This window comes from Protopterus annectens, chromosome 10.part0 (assembly GCF_019279795.1).
Source record: "Protopterus annectens isolate FY-2018-M chromosome 10.part0, PAN1.0, whole genome shotgun sequence".
NCBI lineage: Eukaryota > Metazoa > Chordata > Ceratodontiformes > Protopteridae > Protopterus > Protopterus annectens.
The window spans coordinates 1,272,879,471-1,272,899,112 of NC_056744.1; the positions used below are offsets into that span (position 1 = coordinate 1,272,879,471).

General features: G+C 38.5%; 1 protein-coding gene across 1 annotated transcript in view; it reads left to right on the forward strand.

Annotated features, from left to right (window-relative positions):
* Positions 1-19,642, forward strand: part of MRPL55 (mitochondrial ribosomal protein L55) — a 172,339-nt gene that overhangs the window by 20,923 nt on the left and 131,774 nt on the right. Inside the window, exon 2 of the mRNA XM_044085974.1 lies at positions 13,801-14,008. Within this exon, the coding sequence (XP_043941909.1) occupies positions 13,801-14,008 (208 nt within the window). The remainder of the gene's footprint in view (positions 1-13,800; positions 14,009-19,642) is intronic.

A 19,642-nucleotide genomic window follows, 5' to 3' on the forward strand; every position in this document is an offset into this window, starting at 1 on the left:
TCTTGTAGGTCTATCCATAGTACTGTGTCAAAATTATTCTCTTCTATAATAGTATTAAGAGCTTTGAATTTGTGGTTGTTCATCAATTGATGCCATGCTATGAGGCTCTCTTGTTTAAATAGTGACATTTTCTGATAATCTACTGTAAACATAATCCCTTGTGTATAGGCGATGGGGAAAGTAAGAAATATCCAGCTTTCATATCTTTTATGTTTAAGGATGAAATGTTTAAATGACCTTAAAATTAGAGTTATGTAGTTAGATTTAAATGTTTGGGTGTAGTGGAAAGAAAAATATTATTTCAGTCTCCAAATAAAGGTGTTATTCATTAAGTATAACATATGAGTATCATTGTTTTTTGGTGATTAAATCTTTCCATTTTGCTGAATATTTATTGTCAATTAACTGATTGATTTGATTACTGAAGAAATTGAATAAAGTTCTAGGATGGGTAAAGCTATACCTCCATTACCCAGCTATACATATGGGTTGATAGAGCAATTCTGGGTTTAATTGGATGCCAAAGGAATTTTTTAATCATCATGTTAAACTTTTTGATTACTAAATGTGTTGGGGGTATAGAGATGGACTGAATTATATACAAGATTTTGGGGAGTAATACCATCTTTATAATTGATAATTTCTCATCCATGGAGAATTTTATTTTCGAGAATCTAGTTATTAAATTATCTATGTTTGCAATACTTTTATTAAAGTTCAGTTTTATAATATCTTTTATGCTGCTTGTAATAATTATGCCTAAATATGTTATTTGTTTAGATTGTGCTATATATTTCTTAAAATTATCTTGTATATAAATTTTCTTTTGACCAACTAAAAAAAATTGTGTTTTATTGTAGTTAAATTTAAGGCCAGAGTTCCTTTGAAAAAGCTCCATATTGTTAAATAGTTCTGACAATGATGGGTCCTTGCCACCCAGTGTAATCAGAATGTCGCCTGCAAACATCTGAATTTTTGATGTTTCATTAAAACCCAATTCATATCCTATTATATTAGTGTTATCCCTAATCAAGTTTGCCCAGGGTTCCATGATTAAGGTGAGTAAAAGAGGGGACAGCGGGCAACCTTGTTTAGTGTCTTTTACTATTGGTATAGATTGAGAGATATTAGGACCTATTTTGATGTATGCATTGCAGCCATTATATAATTGAGTAATAAGGTTTACAAAATGTTCCGAAAAATTAAGTTCCCCCAAAAGAGTGAGGAGATAATCCCAATTAATTGTATCGAAGGCGCAATTTATATCTAAACTAATTATAGTTAAATTTATTTTTAAAATCTTTACTGATTCAATTAAGGTTAATATTCTCTTAATATTGTCGTAAGAGGTTCTATTTATTATGAAACCTGTTTGATCCGCCTCCACTAGATTAGGAAGACATTTTTTGAGTCTATTAGCATATATAGACATAAATATTTTGTAGTCTATATTTAGTAGGGATATAGGTCTATATGAATTACATTTAGTGGGGTCTTTGTCCTGTTTTAGAATAGGGGTTATAAAAGTATATTTCCACGATGGTGGAATGGAGTTTTTAGTTTGTACTATGTTAAAAACAGCATGAAAATCTGTAATAGCTTTATTAGGTAAAATTTTATAAATTTCTGGGATGATGCCATCATTTCCCAGAACTTTGTTTTGTTTAAGTTCATTGATTTGCAGTTGAATGTCTTTGAGAGTAATCTGTCTATCAAGTAATTCAGCTTGCTCTTCTGTTAATTGAGTTTTTACTAATGAATGTCCGTATGTCTCTGTTTGGATTTAATAATTTGGAAGACTGATTAAGATTATGAAAAAATTCTCTGAATTCGTTTAGTATATTATGTAAACCAGAGACCATTTTCTTCTTCTATGATGAGAAAGTCATTAATATGGTTAAATTTATTTAATCTTTTAGTTTTGTTGGTTAGAATATTCATGGATCTAGGATTTGATGAAAATGTAATGAGTTTAAATTTCTCTAAACTAATCATGGTTTTATGATTTAATATTTCAAGATACTTTTTGCTTAAATAATTTTTTTTTGTCTTTGTCATCTTTGTTTTTTAAAAAATCAAGGTTCAATTTGTCAAGATTAGATTGTATTTCTTTTAATTCTTTATCCCACATAAGTATTTTTTTATACCAATTAGTTATTCTACCATATATGTAGGATTTTATTGCGTCCCAAATAAAGACTTCAGATGTATCACTAGTTGTGTTAAGTTCTATGAAGTTATGTACTTCTTCGGATAAGAAAGCTTTAAAATCATTTAGTTTAGTGATATATGCTGGGATTCTTTTTATCTGTACATTAGAAGTTGAGTGGATATTTATATCAAAGGTTATGGAGTTAGGGTCAGAAAGGGGACGTAATTACCTTTACTCTAGTTAAAGAATCAGCCAAGTTATTAGAAACAAAGGTTCTGTCTATCCTAGAATATGAATTATGCCTATGTGAATAGAACGTGTAGAATAGAGAGTTGGCATCTGCATAATTATTTACATCTTTTAGCAGGAGAGAATCAGAAAATACTTTCAAAAGTCTAGCCGTTGACAAGATTTTTGTTTTACCAAAATAGGTAGAGTCTTTGCTATCAAAAATACAGTTAAAATCACCGGCAAAAATGATATTACCCTTAGAAAAATGTAAGATGTGTTCTGTGTGTTGCTGTGCTGATTTTAAGTCCAAAGCCAGGAATCCAGTATGTATTGATTAAAGTGAATATTTTGTTGTTAAATTCTATAATAACTGATGCTAACATACCTTTTTTTATCTTGGTATGATTCTATTATTTTTGGTTTAGGTAATTTGTTATGCCATAATATAGCAACTCCCCTTTTTTATTTGAATGTTCTGAACTGGCTAGAATAGAAAATGAGTCCAATTTAGAAATATCTTCTGATATCAAGTGGGTTTCTTGTAGAAATATTATTTGGGAGTTTTGAAATTTGAGGTATTTATTTAAAGGTCTTCTCTTATTAGGATTGTTTAGACCGTTAACATTGAGTGACATACAATGAAAAGAAGTCATGAGGTAGTTTCCGTGTGTGATAATGCATATTGTCTATACATGTATTACTCTTTTGTCTGTTATGTATAAAAGATAAATGTAAGGAATACCACTGCTTGATGTACCTAAAAAATGATATAGAGGGAAAATCAGAGGTATATTAAAATAACTTTCGACTATGCAAGTTACAGTGAACATCGTAAACAACATTTTCAATAAATTGTAGCAAAAATTTTTAACAAAAAAAAACGCCCAAGACCTTTCTGGAGTTATAAACTCCTAATTTGAGTGACATCTATCACTCAAATTATCATTCTAACTAGCAACAAGTTTCAAACAGGAACTGCCTGTTTACAAACTGTTATATATTTAAATGTATGGCTTTTAAGTAAACTTCTCTTTCTTATGTACAGAAGTAAACACGACTAAAGTAGAATAATAAAATCAATAAATTGTTAAATATTAAGTAATTATGAAAAACAACATGAAATATTACTATTTGTACTACAGTGAATCAATAAGCTGATTATTAAACATATATTAAAATAAGATTACGTTGTATAACCAAGATGAATGAAATCAGCTGAGGTGCACTAATGACAATTAATTATGCTTTTATACTGTCCTTAAAAACAAACGTGCAGTAAATGTGAGCATATAGTAATACTTTCAAAGTCAAGTAAGGATAGTGATCAAAAATAGTGTCAGGGCTCTTATTAACAATATTATAATACAGTAGATTAAGGCTGTATAGAGAACTCTAGTGAAATTGTACTCAGAAGTAAGTGGTTCCATTATAAGGATTCCAACTGAAAGAACTGCTCTATATATTAATCATAAAATCTCTACAACAGTCCTATCTCTCCTTTTTGTAAAGCTTTCAAGACTGAATTTCTGTTCATTAAACATAACTATAAACTTCAATAAAGTATGGATGTACACTGACATTGTGAGGCCGATCATGGAATACTGTAATCTTTCTTGTACAGCAAGTAATGTATTATATTTCTGCAACAAAATAAGCTAAAAATACATTCTGATGAGAGAAAAAAAATCTTGTACCATAACAGCTTTATGTATCAAGTTGGTAATAGGGATTATTCTTTAACTACTTTTATAAGAAATGTTTAAGCTGTGTAGGAATCTCGCTACTATATCTTATACCATCAAGATTATGATCTATAAACTCTTACTTGTTTTGCAGTACTGCACAACAACCCATATAAGATGTAAATTTTTGTATGTTACTCTTTCTTGAGCTGTCACCCGTGTAAACGTATACTTTTCTGCTTTTTACACTCTTTCTTTTCCCAATTATATCAATAAAGTTCTAGCTGTACCAATGTATCTTATCAGCTCCCTTTAACTAAACACCAACTGGCTAAGGGTTGAAAAAGAGCTCTCTAAGAGAGCCTAACTATATTATAATACAGTGTAAGGAGGTCATACAAAACATTGCTTTATAACAGGCATTCACAGTAAAACTATTTGTGAGAAGCACTGCAGTCAATATAATCTGCACAGTACCTTTAAGTTGAGTATAACACAAAGATGCATCTGCATTTCATGTTGATATTGCTGTTATGCTATAAGTAGGGTGACAGTTTCCTTTCATTCCCTTTCCCGCTGAGTAAAGAGATGTTCGAAAGGTTTCGCCCTTTGTAATTTGTCGAGTCGCTGATGACGTCACATAGCAACGGGAATCGTTCCTGTGATACGGAAAACAATTCAACGAGTTCGAGGATTAAAATAAGCTGCTAGAGTTCCAGCGGGAAATGGTAAGGCACTTTAACAACAAACGCAGCTTTTATTAGGCTCACAAGCTGCTTGGGACAATCTCAACATCACATACAAAGCAAGAAATGCTGTCGCAAAGGCCAAGAGCTTCCCGGGCTCACCACGTACATCACCAAAGACAATGCCAACAACATAGCGCTACTCTCAAGAACATATACGCATTGTCTGAAACAGAATACAAGCGTGCAAGCAAAACAAAGAAAAAAAAAACGTGTAACAAGCATTAGCAACATATAAATTCACAAAGCACCAGAACCCTGTACCAACTATCATACCACCATTATTATCCTGTTAATATACAAACCAAAGCAACTAATGTATGCACTAACCATCAGAACCCTGCACCAACTACCAAACCACCATTCTTTTACTATTAACGTACATGTAATTCAGAACAGAATTAGTAGACAACCCGCCCAAAAGAAAGATCAGAGCAATCAGTGCAACAACAAGCCCTAGTTACTAAAATATCTAACTAAGCCTATGTATTATAACAAACTGACAAGATATACCACTTCTTCATTATGTATATGAATACAAGCTATAAGTTTATTAATTTTTAAGGGTAAATGCTAGTTTTTAGATCCAAAAAGAGCAATAAAAACATATTAAACTATTAATAACTGGGCAGGATATTTTCAGTACCTATCAAGTAGGTGGTTAGTTATTCTGTATGATCAGAAACTTATGAGAAAGTATTAAGCTGATTATTATTTCTCTATCTAGCTAAACTGCAAGTATTTCTGCATTCTTGAACTGTTTTAAACTGTTTAAAGTTGTTGTTGCACCTGCACTTTTAAAGTTTGTCCTGTTTGTTGCATTTACCTGTTGAGGCTACACACTCAAGTGCGCTAGCCTGTGTTACACATTTATTGCATTTTCCTGCTGTTTGCTGCAAAAAAGAAAAAAAAAATTATCCTTGTTTCCCGTCTTTCCTGACCTAGAGTAGTCCAAATACAGGCTTTGCTTTATTCTGGACTTTTGGAAAGTTCCTGTGTTGCCCATTTCCTTTCTTGGATAAAGGGAGGCTTCTTCGTTCACCAGTGGCAGTGGGGAGCTTAGAGCAGCCTATCTATCATTGGAGGAGTGTTCCCAGCACAAGAATCTGGTAGTCTATTGGCCGTTTTGGGCCAATTTCTAGCTCTTTCAAGTCCCCCTGTATAAAACCCGCTTTGGCGTGTTTTTTTGCGCTTGTTACTACTCAGCCAAGCTTTTCGTGGTCCTGCAGAGTGGTGCTAGCAGCAGAGAGACTAAAAGAGCGACTGCTAACCTGATAAGTGTTTTTTTTTTTGCTGCTACTACCTGGGCGACTGTCCGATCTAGCTAAACTGCAAGTATTTCTGCTTCTTGAACTGTTTTAAACTGTTTAAAGTTGTTTTTGCACCTGCACTTTTAAAGTTTGCCCTGTTTGTTGCATTTACCTGTTGAGGCTACACACTCAAGTGCGCTAGCCTGTGTTACATATTTATTGCATTTTCCTGCTGTTTGTTGCAAAAAAAAAAAAATTATCCTTGTTTCCCGTCTTTCCTGACCTAGAGTAGTCCAAATACAGGCTTTGCTGTATTCTGGACTTTTGGAAAGTTCCTGTGTTGCCCATTTCCTTTCTTGGATAAAGGGAGGCTTCTTCGTTCACCAGTGGCAGTGGGGAGCTTAGAGCAGCCTATCTATCCCTGGAGGAGTGTTCCCAGCACAAGAATGTGGTAGTCTATTGGCCGTTTTGGGACAATTTCTCGCTCTTTCAAGTCCCCCTTGTATAAAACCCGCTTTATCGCGGCTTTGCGCATAGCGCAGCATCGGGCAACGCCGCTTAATTGGGTTTAAACCATTCTCGGCACCACAAAGTCTGCTCTTCACTTTTTCCCTTAGAACTGATCTAGTTCTCATAATAAACACCCTATTCCTACTCTAAAGCCTGGCACTTGCTCACTAAAGCAATTCTATAAGTCAGCACTAAAAAATTAAAAGCACTACACCCTCACAAACTCCCCTTGAGTACCTTGTTCCCCATTGGCCCTTTTTTCAGTTATAAAGGAATTCCCAGTACTATTCTAGTATGTCCATAGGTCAGTTGTCAATCTCCTCTCCTTAGAACTGATCTAGTTCTCATAATAAACACCCTATTCCTACTCTAAAGCCTGGCACTTGCTCACTAAAGCAATTCTATAAGTCAGCACTAAAAAATTAAAAGCACTACACCCTCACAAACTCCCCTTGAGTACCTTGTTCCCCATTGGCCCTTTTTTCAGTTATAAAGGAATTCCCAGTACTATTCTAGTATGTCCATAGGTCAGTTGTCAATCTCCTCTCCGGTCCAGCTGGTGAATCTGGGAATCTTGAGGCAATGTTACAACTGCCTCATGTACACAGACAACCCTCTCCTCCTCCCAACAAATTCCAACACATGTGAGAGATGCAACCATATAGCCAAACTGGAGGCTAAGCTCTCTCAACTCAGTACTGGCGTAACCAGTCAGGAGGAGAAGGAAACCACACTCACTACAATTCCAGTCTCACATAGACCTACCACGACAGCAAACCAAACACATAAACACACAAAAACATACTTGGAGGCTCTAAATAAAAATCTGCCTAAGCAACAGAGACCTCCAAAGCAGACACCCAAGCAACCGCTACCCCAAAACAAAACACGTGCAACACATAGCTCACAAAGCCAGTGTGCTGAACAGTCACAGCCCTTAAGGCTAAACAACACACCTGATGCACTTGTAATAGGTGACTCTATCGTCAGGCACACTGACGTCCCGCTCACCAGGCTGAACAAGAAGGTCACGGTGAGCTGCCTGTCTGGCGCTAGGATCCGCCACATAACACAAGCACTCAGGTCACTCCAAGGTAAGTACATATATGACTCAGTCATTGTCCATGCTGGTGTGAATGTCCTGAGACGTACCTCCCTGGACTACATGAAAAGAGACTCTCTGAGCATGTAGCCCAGGCCGGTATGACCCTGACCTTGAGTAGCATCTTACCCTCACCAAGAATGATGCCACAATATGAAGACAAGATGATCAATTTCAACAATTGGCTTAAGTATTGGTGTCATTCAAAGGGGATCCAATGCCTGTCAGCCTGGGATGACATGCTCGACAAGCCACGATGCTTCGCTAGGGACGGCTTGCACCTGCCACCCCTAGGCTTTCGGATATTGGCAAAGGCTCTTGCCACTCCCATAGTGCCTTTTTTAGGCAAGGTTCAAAAGACAAACCCACCTCCATAGGTATCACAAGGGATAAGAAACTAAGAGTAATGCTACTCTATGCCAGAAGTCTAAACCTCAAGATGCACGCACTCGAAACTCTCTTTAGCATGGAGAACATCGATATCTGTACAGTAACAGAAACCTGGTTCAAGGCTCCCGAGAGCACCCCAGCACTACCAGGTTATACCTCATACCATGTTTTTCGGCTCCAAAACTTGGACCGAACCACAAAAGGAGGGGGAGTATCAATATTAGTCAAAGATACCCACACCTCCAGGTTGGTGGCACAACACGAAGCATCAGAGACTATCCATGTGCAACTAACAGTGCGTAAAACTGCCTTCCAGTTTATAGCCTGCTACAGACCACCCTCCCAAACCCAGGAACCCCACTCGTCCTTCCTGAGAACACTGGAAAATGTGAAGGTCTCTCCAAACACCATTATATTGGGCGACTTCAACTACCCAAACATAGACTGGGAGCATTACTCTAGCTCCAACACCCTAGCCCAAAGGTTCCTAGAATTTATAAACTCAAATGCTATGGAACAGCTTGTTACCACTCCCATAAGAGGGGAAAACATACTGGACCTGATCATCACCAACATGGGGACTCTATGCTCCAGACCAGAAGTGTATCCCTCACTGGTAAGATCAGACCGTAAACTAATCTCACTAGATATTCACATCCCGACCCCAGCCCCTGCCCAGAAAACCACAGTGAAAAACTTCTCTAAAGCAAATTTCACACTCCTCAAAACCGAGGTGGAATCCTTCAAAGCCCCCGGGCCTGTGGAAAATACGGCCCAGACTGCAGAATCCTTTATAAATGCATTCTTTGAACACTTTCAGGAATGCATGGATCGTACAATCCCAAACAAAACCATGACCCAATCCTCCAAAGGCAGGCGTCCTGTCTGGTGGACCCCAGCCATAAGTAAACTATACAATAGAAGGAGGAAGCTACTACATGATATAGCAAAATCCCAAAAAGGGAAGGCATCTCTGATCAGTATTAGCAAAAAACTACGGGCACTATAAGGCCAGCTTCGAGAGAAAAATTGCACAGGACACTTAAGGATAATCACAAGGCTTTCTTTAGTTATGTTAGAAACCTGGGTGGGAATTCTCAGATATGCTCAGAATTAGTCCAGAATGACAAAAAATACACCGAACCCACAGACATTGCCAACATCCTAGCTGACAGGTTCAGTGCAAACTTCTCCCCCTCCTTCCCCACCAAAAGGGCAAATATCTATCCCAGCAGAGTGCTGCCCCCCTGACATCTCAGATGCTCAGGTAAGAGCTGCCCTCTCCAAAGCAAAAAACACAGCATCAATGGGACCAGACGGTGTCCCGGGCTGCATCCTACATGAACTCCAAGAAGAACTAAACCCAAACATAAAACTACTGTTCAATCTCAGCCTTACTACAGGATATGTACCCAAAGAGTGGCGTACAGAAACAGTGGTCCCTCTCCACAAAGGTGGTGCCTCAATGGATCCTGGAAACTATCGCCCCATAAGCCTGACTAGCTTGGTCTGCAAAGCTATGGAAAGAATCATCATGGACCTCATAAATAAAGATATTGGGGACCTACAGACACTGGATCCTACCCAGTTCAGCTTTGTTAAGGGCAGATCCTGCCTCTTAAACCTGGTCGATTTCTTTGAAACAGTCACCAAGGCCATTGACGAGGGGAAGGTGGTCCACATAGCCTACCTGGACCTCGCAAAAGCCTTCGATACAATACCCCACTCGGGCATTATAGATAAGCTCACCAGCTTAAACATAAACCCCTATGTCACTAGATGGGTTGCAAACTGGCTCAAGGACAGAACCCACATGGTTAGAATTGCTGGAGCCATGTCAGACTCCAAACCAGTTACAAGTGGCGTCCCACAAGGCTTAGTCCTGGGACCTCTCTTATTCGGTATATATTTCTCGGAGGTACAGGCCAACACGGAAGGACTGTGGCTGACCAAGTTCGCAGATGACTGCAAACTGGGCGCCATAATCGACTCTCCAGCCGACACAAGCATCCTACAAAAGGGCCTCATAGAAACAGACAGCTGGTGCCAGAGCCATGGCCTCAAGCTAAACGCCAAAAAGTGTATAGTCATCCCCTTCGGCAAAAACAAAGTGCTCACAAATTACCACATAGATGGTAATCCATTAAGTACGGAAGAAGTAATTAGGGACCTGGGGACCCAAGTTGATAGCAATCTCTCATTCGACAACCATCATTCGACAACCACGTGGCCAAAGTGGTTAGAAAATCATTTTATATAGCCCACCTAATCATGAAGGGATTGGCATCTAGATCAGCGGAGGTCATCGTGCCTCTTACTCATCCCTCATCAGGCCCATAATTGAGTACAATGCCCCTTTTGGGATGTACCTTACCAGACACCTGCAGCAACTGGAAAGACCCCAAAAGTACCTCACCAAGAGGATCAAAGGGCTCAAACAGATGCCATATGCTGCCTGGTTAAAGAAACTCCAGCTCTACTCAGTGGCATACCGCCTGCTCAGAGGCGATCTGTGCCTGACTTATAAAGCCATGTGCAACCCGGAATTAATGGACATGCTGCACCTCAGAAAATCCAAATCCCATCGAGCTACGCGCTCGAGAGACTTGAACCTTAGCCCTGAAATAAATAGGACATGCTGGAGGGACAGATTCATAACCCAGAGGCTCCCTTCACTCTGGAATAAAATCCCAGTCCAGGTTAGGCAGAGTCCCTCATTGACTCTCTTCAAGAGGAATCTTGATGAGTGGATGGGAGATCGTAGATTTACTCCGGGTATCACTTCTGTGTCACTGTTAGACAGATGCACAGAATACTAACCTCGAAAAAGGGCATAGCAAAATTCATTTTAAAATGGGTGGCGAAAGCCAAACACACTCTGGCTAGGCTTGTAAATGCCCTAGGGCAGATAGCCTAGTATGAACCTATATGTAAGATAGAGCAAGACTTCAAGAGAGAAAAAAAGTATATATTCATTAATAGCAGACATAGAACACAGAAAAAAACAAAACCTGTTGAACCATTTTCATCTCTCTAGACTTCCGGGTCATAAACAAGAATTATTTATATATAAAGAAATAGAACAAAAAAAAATGTCTTTTTTTTTTAGTTTCTTTTTAGGATCAGATGTTTTCCAGGATCCGTTTTCTGCTAATCGTTTGTGACTGGAAGTAGCCCAATCCATCTCATCTATCTTTTCCAATATTTGATTTGATAAATATGATAGCTGGTTCTAGTTCATCAAATGTTTTAGGACCGTCCTGCAGAAAGATCTTTAGCTTGGATGGAAAAAGCAGATGTTTTTATTTGAGCTTTCTTTAGTTCTTTGAGTAGTGGCAAATCTTTTGGCAATCACAGAGGAAGAATAGTCATTGTCAAAATGTATGATATTATCTTGAAATTTTATAGGTGCGTTGGACTATGCAGTCTTTAATACAATTTCTTTATCATGTGAAGATAAAAATGTGACTATCAATGACCTTGTGGAATTTACTTTTATTAAATTGAACCAGAGATCTGTGAGCCCTTTCAAATACCAAAAGAGAGGGCTTCAGGAAGTTGTAAAATCTCAGGTATCCATGAGGTTAAAAATTTCTCCATGTTGTTTTTTTCAATATTGTCTGGCAACCCAGTGATCCTGATGTTATTTCTACTACTTCTATTCTCTAGGTCATCAATCTTTGACTGAAGTAAAGAGTTTTGTTTTAAGAGAAATTCCAAGTTATGTTCATTTTCTTGAATTCTACAGCTCCTTTTTTAATGACGTGTCCTGGTGAGAAGATTTTGTGAAGCTCATACTGAAGTCAGGTACAAATTTGACAGGAAAAAGTAATAACATTTAAAAATTAATGAGGTACTATCAAAATAAACTGTAAGGAGAGTCCAAATAAGTAGAAATAGTCAGATTTAGATAGTTAATTTCAAAACTTCCTGTCATAAAAGAATGTGATAAGGCAGAGCTGAGAGAAAGTGCTGCTACTCAAGGCTCGTGCAAGCCACGCCCCCCTTGTTACTATTTTCCTCTCTATCTCTAACTTATCTTGCTGTGCCTTCCTACCATACTGCGTCTTTGGACCTTAGACATACATTGGCTGTTCCTCCTTTGATATGGTTTGGTTTCTTGTATTAGTATTTAAAGGTACGTTTGTATGTAGAAAAAGCAATTCATAAATTCTTTTGCATCATCTGAGAATATTTTCATTATGTGAACAGTGGTATCATTACAGAACAAATGTACAGTAGTAGTTATGTATGTAAACCAGTTAATTTACAAATGGAATATGTTCAGTCATTTCTTCAAAATTTCCCATAGTCCTGTCATCATTGTATCTGGTTCGAACTGAACATTTATCTGTCATTGTAGAAGGTTGCATAACGTGTTTTAGGTGTGAAATTGTCTTACACTGTGTTACCACTGGTAGTTGGTAATATACAGGTATGTTGTAGTCAAAAATGTTTGAGAAGGAATTTTGTTTCAGATGCAATGCTGTTGGTCTTTATATTGTAAAATATATTTTTACAACTCTTGATCACTGATTTTTAACATTTCAGGTGTGGCTGTGGAGGCTTTGGTGCCTGTCATTTTTGCTTGCATTACAGTCTGAATATGGTCACTTGAAAGCAGCATTAACATTTGATTCATATTCACTTTATGACTTTTGTGTGTGTGGATTGACACAGTTCTGAAGACATTATTAATGAGGAAGTATATAATTTAATGTTTAAAGTCAGCTTTTTCAAAATTGGTTATACAAATGAATAAGGTCTCTGTCCCAGAAAATATTGATACAGGGTTATATAGGGAAAAAATTGCATAATAGTGTGTTTTTACATTGTAAAAGTGGACATCCAAAAGATTTGTATTTTGTTTTTAAAAGTCAGACTGTTAGGATTTCTGAAATCATTGAGTTTAAAGAATTATTCTTAAGAGAAACTTATCAAAGTGAAGTTGTCTAAATCATTAATGAAGTAGTATTGGATATCACAACACATATTGCCCAGTTTTGTGTTGTGAAGATTTGAGTCATGAAGAAAAAGACGCAGGGATAGGTATATAGAGATCACTGTTGGTGCTGGTACTGAGGAGCCTCATTTTTGTATTGTGTATCTTGTATACACAAACACATCATGTAGGAGAGAATTCTTTTTAGACGAGCTTACACAGATGTCTGACATTTGTGTGGCATTGAAATGGAGATTTTGATGTTTGCATTATGGCTTGCTTTACTTGTTTTGGAACTTTAAAATGTTTTTAGTGTCCTGTGATTAACTGTGTTGAGAGACAACCCAGTCAACTACTGCAGTGGAATCCATTGTTAGGATTCTGCAAGGATCAATACAGGATACGTAGAGACTACCATTACTGCAGATAGTAGTACACTGGAGCATTATTTACATGGGAAAGACTGTAGTTCATTCTGAGTGCATCTCTGACTATACACCCAACATTGGTAAGCATGTGGGAAGGTACGTCTGCTTTGAGGGAAGCTATGGCAAACCATTGCTTGCTTTGTATAGTACTGAGATTGGGCCTTGTTTCCATGGAAACACACGGATGTTCTAGCTGCAAAAAACATATATTCCTAGTTGGGTACAAAAGAAAAAAAGTAAATGCATTTGCTGAACCCTAATGCGTTACTTTATATTTGAGATTTCACAAGTGTGAGTACCAAAGTCCTGTGCTGATTTGTGAGAAGTGCTACCACTGTAGATAACTATGTCCTTTTTTCTGCCACAGCTTCAGATTTTTATGGAAAGAAGCTGCAAGAACAATTATTCCCACTGTCTGCAACATCCATACAACACCATTACAGCAGAATTCTAACAAAACCTCCATCGTGCGCTGTGGAAGACAGACTTATGGCAGATTGTATCCAGTTTTATTGGTTAGACCTGATGGGTCAACCATTAACATAAGATACCCGGAACCAAAGCGGATTATTGTGGTAAGATGAAACAGTATTGCATTTCAACATGTTTTTTCTTTGTGTGTGTGAATGTAGACATAACGAACAGAGAAAAAAAAAAGCACCATAATATTGAAATTCACTGCTTTAATAGAATTCACTAAGAAAAGAGTCCTACAAACTGTGTTTTTACCAGAAAGGCTTTGTCAACATGCATCTGCCATACCTCAACAGCATTAAAATAATGTCAAAACCATCATGTGACAATTTCCAACAAACTAAAATGCAACCAGTGATGATGATGTCACTAAAACTGATGTGACAAATGTAAAGTAAACTTCAAATTGTAACGCAATGGATTGTTTCCATAACAACCTGTGATGGGGAAAAAACTTCAGTATGACTGGCATATTGAACATGTAAAATTGTATTGCCCTGGAGCACGGCCTTGGAGCATGTATACATTTTTTTTAAATCATTAATTGCTTAGAATGGTTACATTTGAAACAGATGTAGCAAGCAATTGTAAAGAAACCATGTGACTCATTTCTGTTCATGTCTCGGCCAAACCCCCCACACAAGTCTTTTTGGGTGCTGTGAGATCATTGGCCTAGTCAAGTTATGTATGGTGTGTTTGGGACTCAGACCATTGTTTACAGGTTGTTACTTGGAGTTACTTTGAACATGCAATGCTGTTTGTAGCGTTGTACTTCAAGGAGGGTGTGTCTCTGACATTTGGTAATTTGAAAAACATGCTCTTAAATGTGCATGTGTCTACAGTTAAGAGTGCAGACTTTCAAGGAAGTTATGTGTATGGCATTAAAAGCCATTAGACATAACTGAGAATTACCCAGCTTTACCATTTCTGCAGTTATTAATCTAACATTATCTTTCATTTGGTCTTGTATAGCAGAAAACATGCTAAGAAAAATAAATATTGGTAACTGAAATACTCAGAAAGCACATGGTATGGTTGTATCATTGTTAGTGGTATGGTATAGTCAGTATAAGTTGTAGATGGCTGAAGTAACAAGGGCCACAGAAAGCCTTTGGGGGAAAATTGCTCTCTAAGAAGCACCTACTGTATTTATTTGCACTGAATTTACATTTTTTTCTGTTCAGTGCCTCCAGGTCTAGTACCATGTTCAGTTTACTGCTTTCCTGATAGGTGGCTGTAAAGGAAAACACAAAGATCAAGGCACGTAAGGTTCAAGCAAGGCACCCTTTATTACTTGCAGCAAGGAGACAAAGCATGTATGCACAAGGTTTGTCTGATTTTCCATAGTTCAGCATGCTATTCTTATATAGTTCTCTGCATGTACACAAGAAAATATTGTTAGTTTTACTGCTGACATGGTCAGAAAGGAAGATATTGTTAGATTTACTGCTGACATAGTCAGAAAATTGCTGTCTTGCAAAAACATCTTTGAGAAAAACAACCTGGCCTTGGGCTAATTTCAGCCCTCCTTTGTTTCTCACACTTCTTCAGCTGTCCAGTTCTTGATATGATACATTTGCCTAGGGTAAAGATACAACCCTGGCCTGGCCAGAAAACACATTCTGCTGACTATGGTAGACTTTCAAGCGTCAATTTTTCTCTTATCAAGGTTTCCTGCAGCAGCACATATTTCACACATAATAATAAGCAGAATAAATGTATTAATTTCTTTTTAACCCTAAATGCATCTAAGCTTGCACATTGCAGTTATACATTTTCTTAACATTTCCCCCCTTTTAATACTTTATTCTACCTTCAAATCGAGCATAAACAGTTTTTCTTCTCATAACCATTTCCTACTTAGGATTTGCAGTTAGAGATTCATTCAGTTTAAGCCTGTGAAAGCGTTATTTTCAGTTTTGAGTAATTCTTCGAGTTTAGCATCCTGGTATAAAGTTTCTGAAACTGAAGCGTCTGCGATATTCTTTACTAGTCCTTTCATACAGGGAATTCAGCAGCATCCACACACCATCAGTAAGGCTATCCCTACACATATGCAATCAGAATGTTCATCAGGATGCTGCCCCAACCCCCGAACCATCTCTGAAAAAAGTCCGTCAATGGATTTGGTCCTGGTTTGGTCATGGCCGACACCTGCTGAATTACTTCAAGATGGTTGTCTATCTCGTGTTTGTAGTCAGGAATGTACGAACAGCACTCCTCCTGGATTAAAGCGCACGTACCTCCTTTCGCCGCTAGGGTGAAGTCAGGAGCCATGTGATTTTGAAGTACCACTGTTCTCATGGCAGTCAGTTCATCGGTTACCAATTCTAGGGCAGAAAAGGTTGCATTCCTCATTATTTCGAGAAGTTTAGATAATTTTCTCAGCTCCCAGATCGATTTCGTTGCTCCATATGCTGGTAGTATGCCTGCCCACGATATGACGTCATCACCCAGATCCGTGTGCGACAGTCCTTTGTTATTCCCAGGGCCTAAGCCATGATGGTATTTCCAGGGTGCATTGATTTGTCCCACTGGATTAGCAGGCTTCTTGATTTCTCGGACATTCCGAATTTTCCCTTGAGGTAAAACTGCCGTGTCATATGGCCAGAACCAGGTACCCCAAAAAACAGCTACCGGACCAGTTTTCGGGTAGCCATTTATATGCTTTTCTTCCGCATATAAAGTAACAATCTTCTACTTTAGTAGTAACTTTACTATAAACATACCCTTGTCCTGCATGAAACATTTTTCTGTCAATTATGGACAGTTGTTTGTAGAGAACAGTATCATGTTTTACTTCTTAGATTGTCCTATGCATCAGTTCAACAAATGAATCATAGTTCATGTTGCAATAGGATCCAGTGTTATTGGGTTTAGTGTAGCATCTATAGGGAACTGTTTCATTGCAATGGCTCCATCCTACCTTGACTGTATCATTCTTATAAAAACGCACAGTTCCCTTTTGACAAATAGACAACTGCAATGCTGCTTTATCTTTTGATGTGACATTCGATGTGTCATGAATTAGGTTTTCCAGGTCTTATTGGCCCCTAGGGGAACTGAAGTTAGCAGTAACCCCCCATATGCTGTTGGTAGAGCTGTGCATACCCAGCAGTTCGAAATATTAAAGGTTTCAGCATACACATATTTGATTGCCTGGTAGGTATTGAAATTCGGGTGCCACTCTGCACGCTTATTTAATTCTACTTGCATGGCTGAGAAAAGAAATGGCCACAATAAAAAGATTATTGTTACCAGTACAGTCAACAGGATGGTCATGTAATACTTCTGTGGAAACGGTTGTTCTGCATTCCTGTTTTCTCTAGTCCTTTCAAAAGGATGTATTTCAGTCTCTCTTGATTCAGTTATTTTTATTCGGGACACGTGATCTTACTCTCTGCCCTATAGGACCTTTAGCACTGATGATTGCTTCACTGGGTTTGAGACGGATCAGTTCCTATTGATCTGCCCCCCCCCCCCTTTGTAGCCAGACTTTTGTGCTTAAGGTCCCGATGGAGAGGTAAGGTCTTTGTCCAACTCTAAGTTTTTCACCAGCTTGCAGTGCGTCAGGTGTATCCACAAAGCTCGCTCTGATATCTTGACTGCAGTAGGTGTTGAAAGAAGCACCTGGTAGGGGCCTTCCCACTTTGGCGATGCCCAGTTCTTTCGCTTCACGATTTTGATCCACACCCAGTCTCCTTGCGTCACTGCCACTTCCAATGTTTAGGCTTGTTTATGACCTGAAACAGAATTAAACTGCAACAGATGTTTAGAACTCAACAACTTTTTCATATATTCAGCTAGTGTAAAATCAGCTTCCTGATCTGATGACATGAGAGGTTTTCACTGGGGGGTATAATGAGCCCTTCCATACAGTTTTTCAAAAGGAGTCAGTCCTTTTGCTGTGGGGACAGTTCTCATGTTCAACAGTGCCAGGGGTAAACAGTACAGCCAGGTTTTCCCTGTTTCAGCTATCAATTTCCTCAGCTTGCTTTTTAGTATACCATTATGCTTTTCAACCAGCCCTGCAGACTGCGGATGATATGAACAGTGATTTTTCAAAGAAATACCAAAAAACTTACTCAGCTGCTGTATAGTTTGATTTACAAAGTGTGTGCCATTGTCACTATAGATTCTCTCCGGGATGCCAAACCTAGGAATAATTTCCTTGACAAGTACTTTTGCTGCTGTAGCTGCATCTGGATTTTTGGTCGGAAAAGCTTCCACCCACCTGGAGAACATATCCATAATGACAAGGCAGTACTTTTTGTTTTCACATTTGTTAAGTTCTATAAAATCCATACAGATAGTGTGAAACGGATATGGTGTTGTGGGAAAACTCCCTCGTTCAGGTTTTATTGCCCCCTGTGCATGATGTTTGTTACAAATCTGATGCATTAAACAAAATTTTTTAGAATAGTTTGTAAATCCATATGTTGTGAACACCTGGTTCACCAGCTGTACCATCCCTCCTGTTGAGACATGGCACTGCCCATGGCTCAACAATGCCGCATAGTGGAACAAGTTTAGAAGGTAGTATCGGTTTTCCTTCCTTAGAGATGTACAGCCCCTTCTCGAGGACTGCTTTTTCGTTTCATACAGCGCTGTTTTTCGGCATGTGTAGTGAGTGTCTGCATTGTTTTTAACATATCGAAGTTCAGAATTTCAGAGGGTTGTAATTCCTTATCTAGAAGGAATACCTCTGTAGCTGCTTGTTTTGCAGCTGTATCAGCTCTTTCATTACCTTTTGAAATAATATCTCGTTGCTTGGTATGAGCTGGACATTTGCAAATGGCCACCTTTCGAGGCAACTGAATGGATTCTAAAAGATCTAAAATTAACTGCGCATGATTTATAGGTTTGCCAGTAGATGTTATCATTCCTCGGTTTTTCCACTGTTGTGCAAACACATGCACAGTGGAAAAAACGTATTGGCTATCAGTGAAGATATTTGCACATTTACCCTTCGCTAAGGTACATGCCCGTGTCAGGGCAATCAATTCTGCTGCCTGTGCAGATAAATGATGGGGTAAAGATTTTGCTTCTATAACCTCAGTATCCGAGACTACTGCATATCCTACTAGGTTCTGTCCTGCAGGGCCCCTTTTGCATGAGCCGTCCACGTAGTATGTCACCTCTGCATTATCCAAGGGGACATCCGTGAGGTCTTTTCTAGGTAATGTCTTCTGCTCTATTATTTGCAGGCAGTGATGTGGTGTGCCATCTGCAGCAGTTGGGAGCAGGATAGAAGGGTTTAAGGTTGTACATCGTTTAATTGTCATATGAGGTTGGCTCAACAATATGGTCATGCAGGAGAGATGCCTAGCAGGAGAGCGATATGCTACTTTTTCTTGTAATAAAATAATCGCAACTGCATGAGCTACCCCGTAGAGTGAGTGGGTGAAACAAGACTACTGAAGCCGAAGCCTGCACTGCCATCGCTGCCGCGACTACTGCCTGCACATAGTGTGGCAAGGATCGTGCCACTGGGTCTAATTGTGATGAATAGTAAGCAATAGGACGTTGCTTATCCCCATGTTGTTGTGTTAGTACTGATGTCATATAACCCTGCTTGCAATCTACAGTCTGGAAAAAAAACGCTTATGGTAATTAGGCAAACCCAGAACCAGAGAGGAGGCTATTAACTGTTTCAGTTTACAGAAAGCAGATTCTGCCTCCATTGTCCAAGTCCTGCGCTGCCATAGGTGTCTTGTAAATAAGGTCAGTTAGAG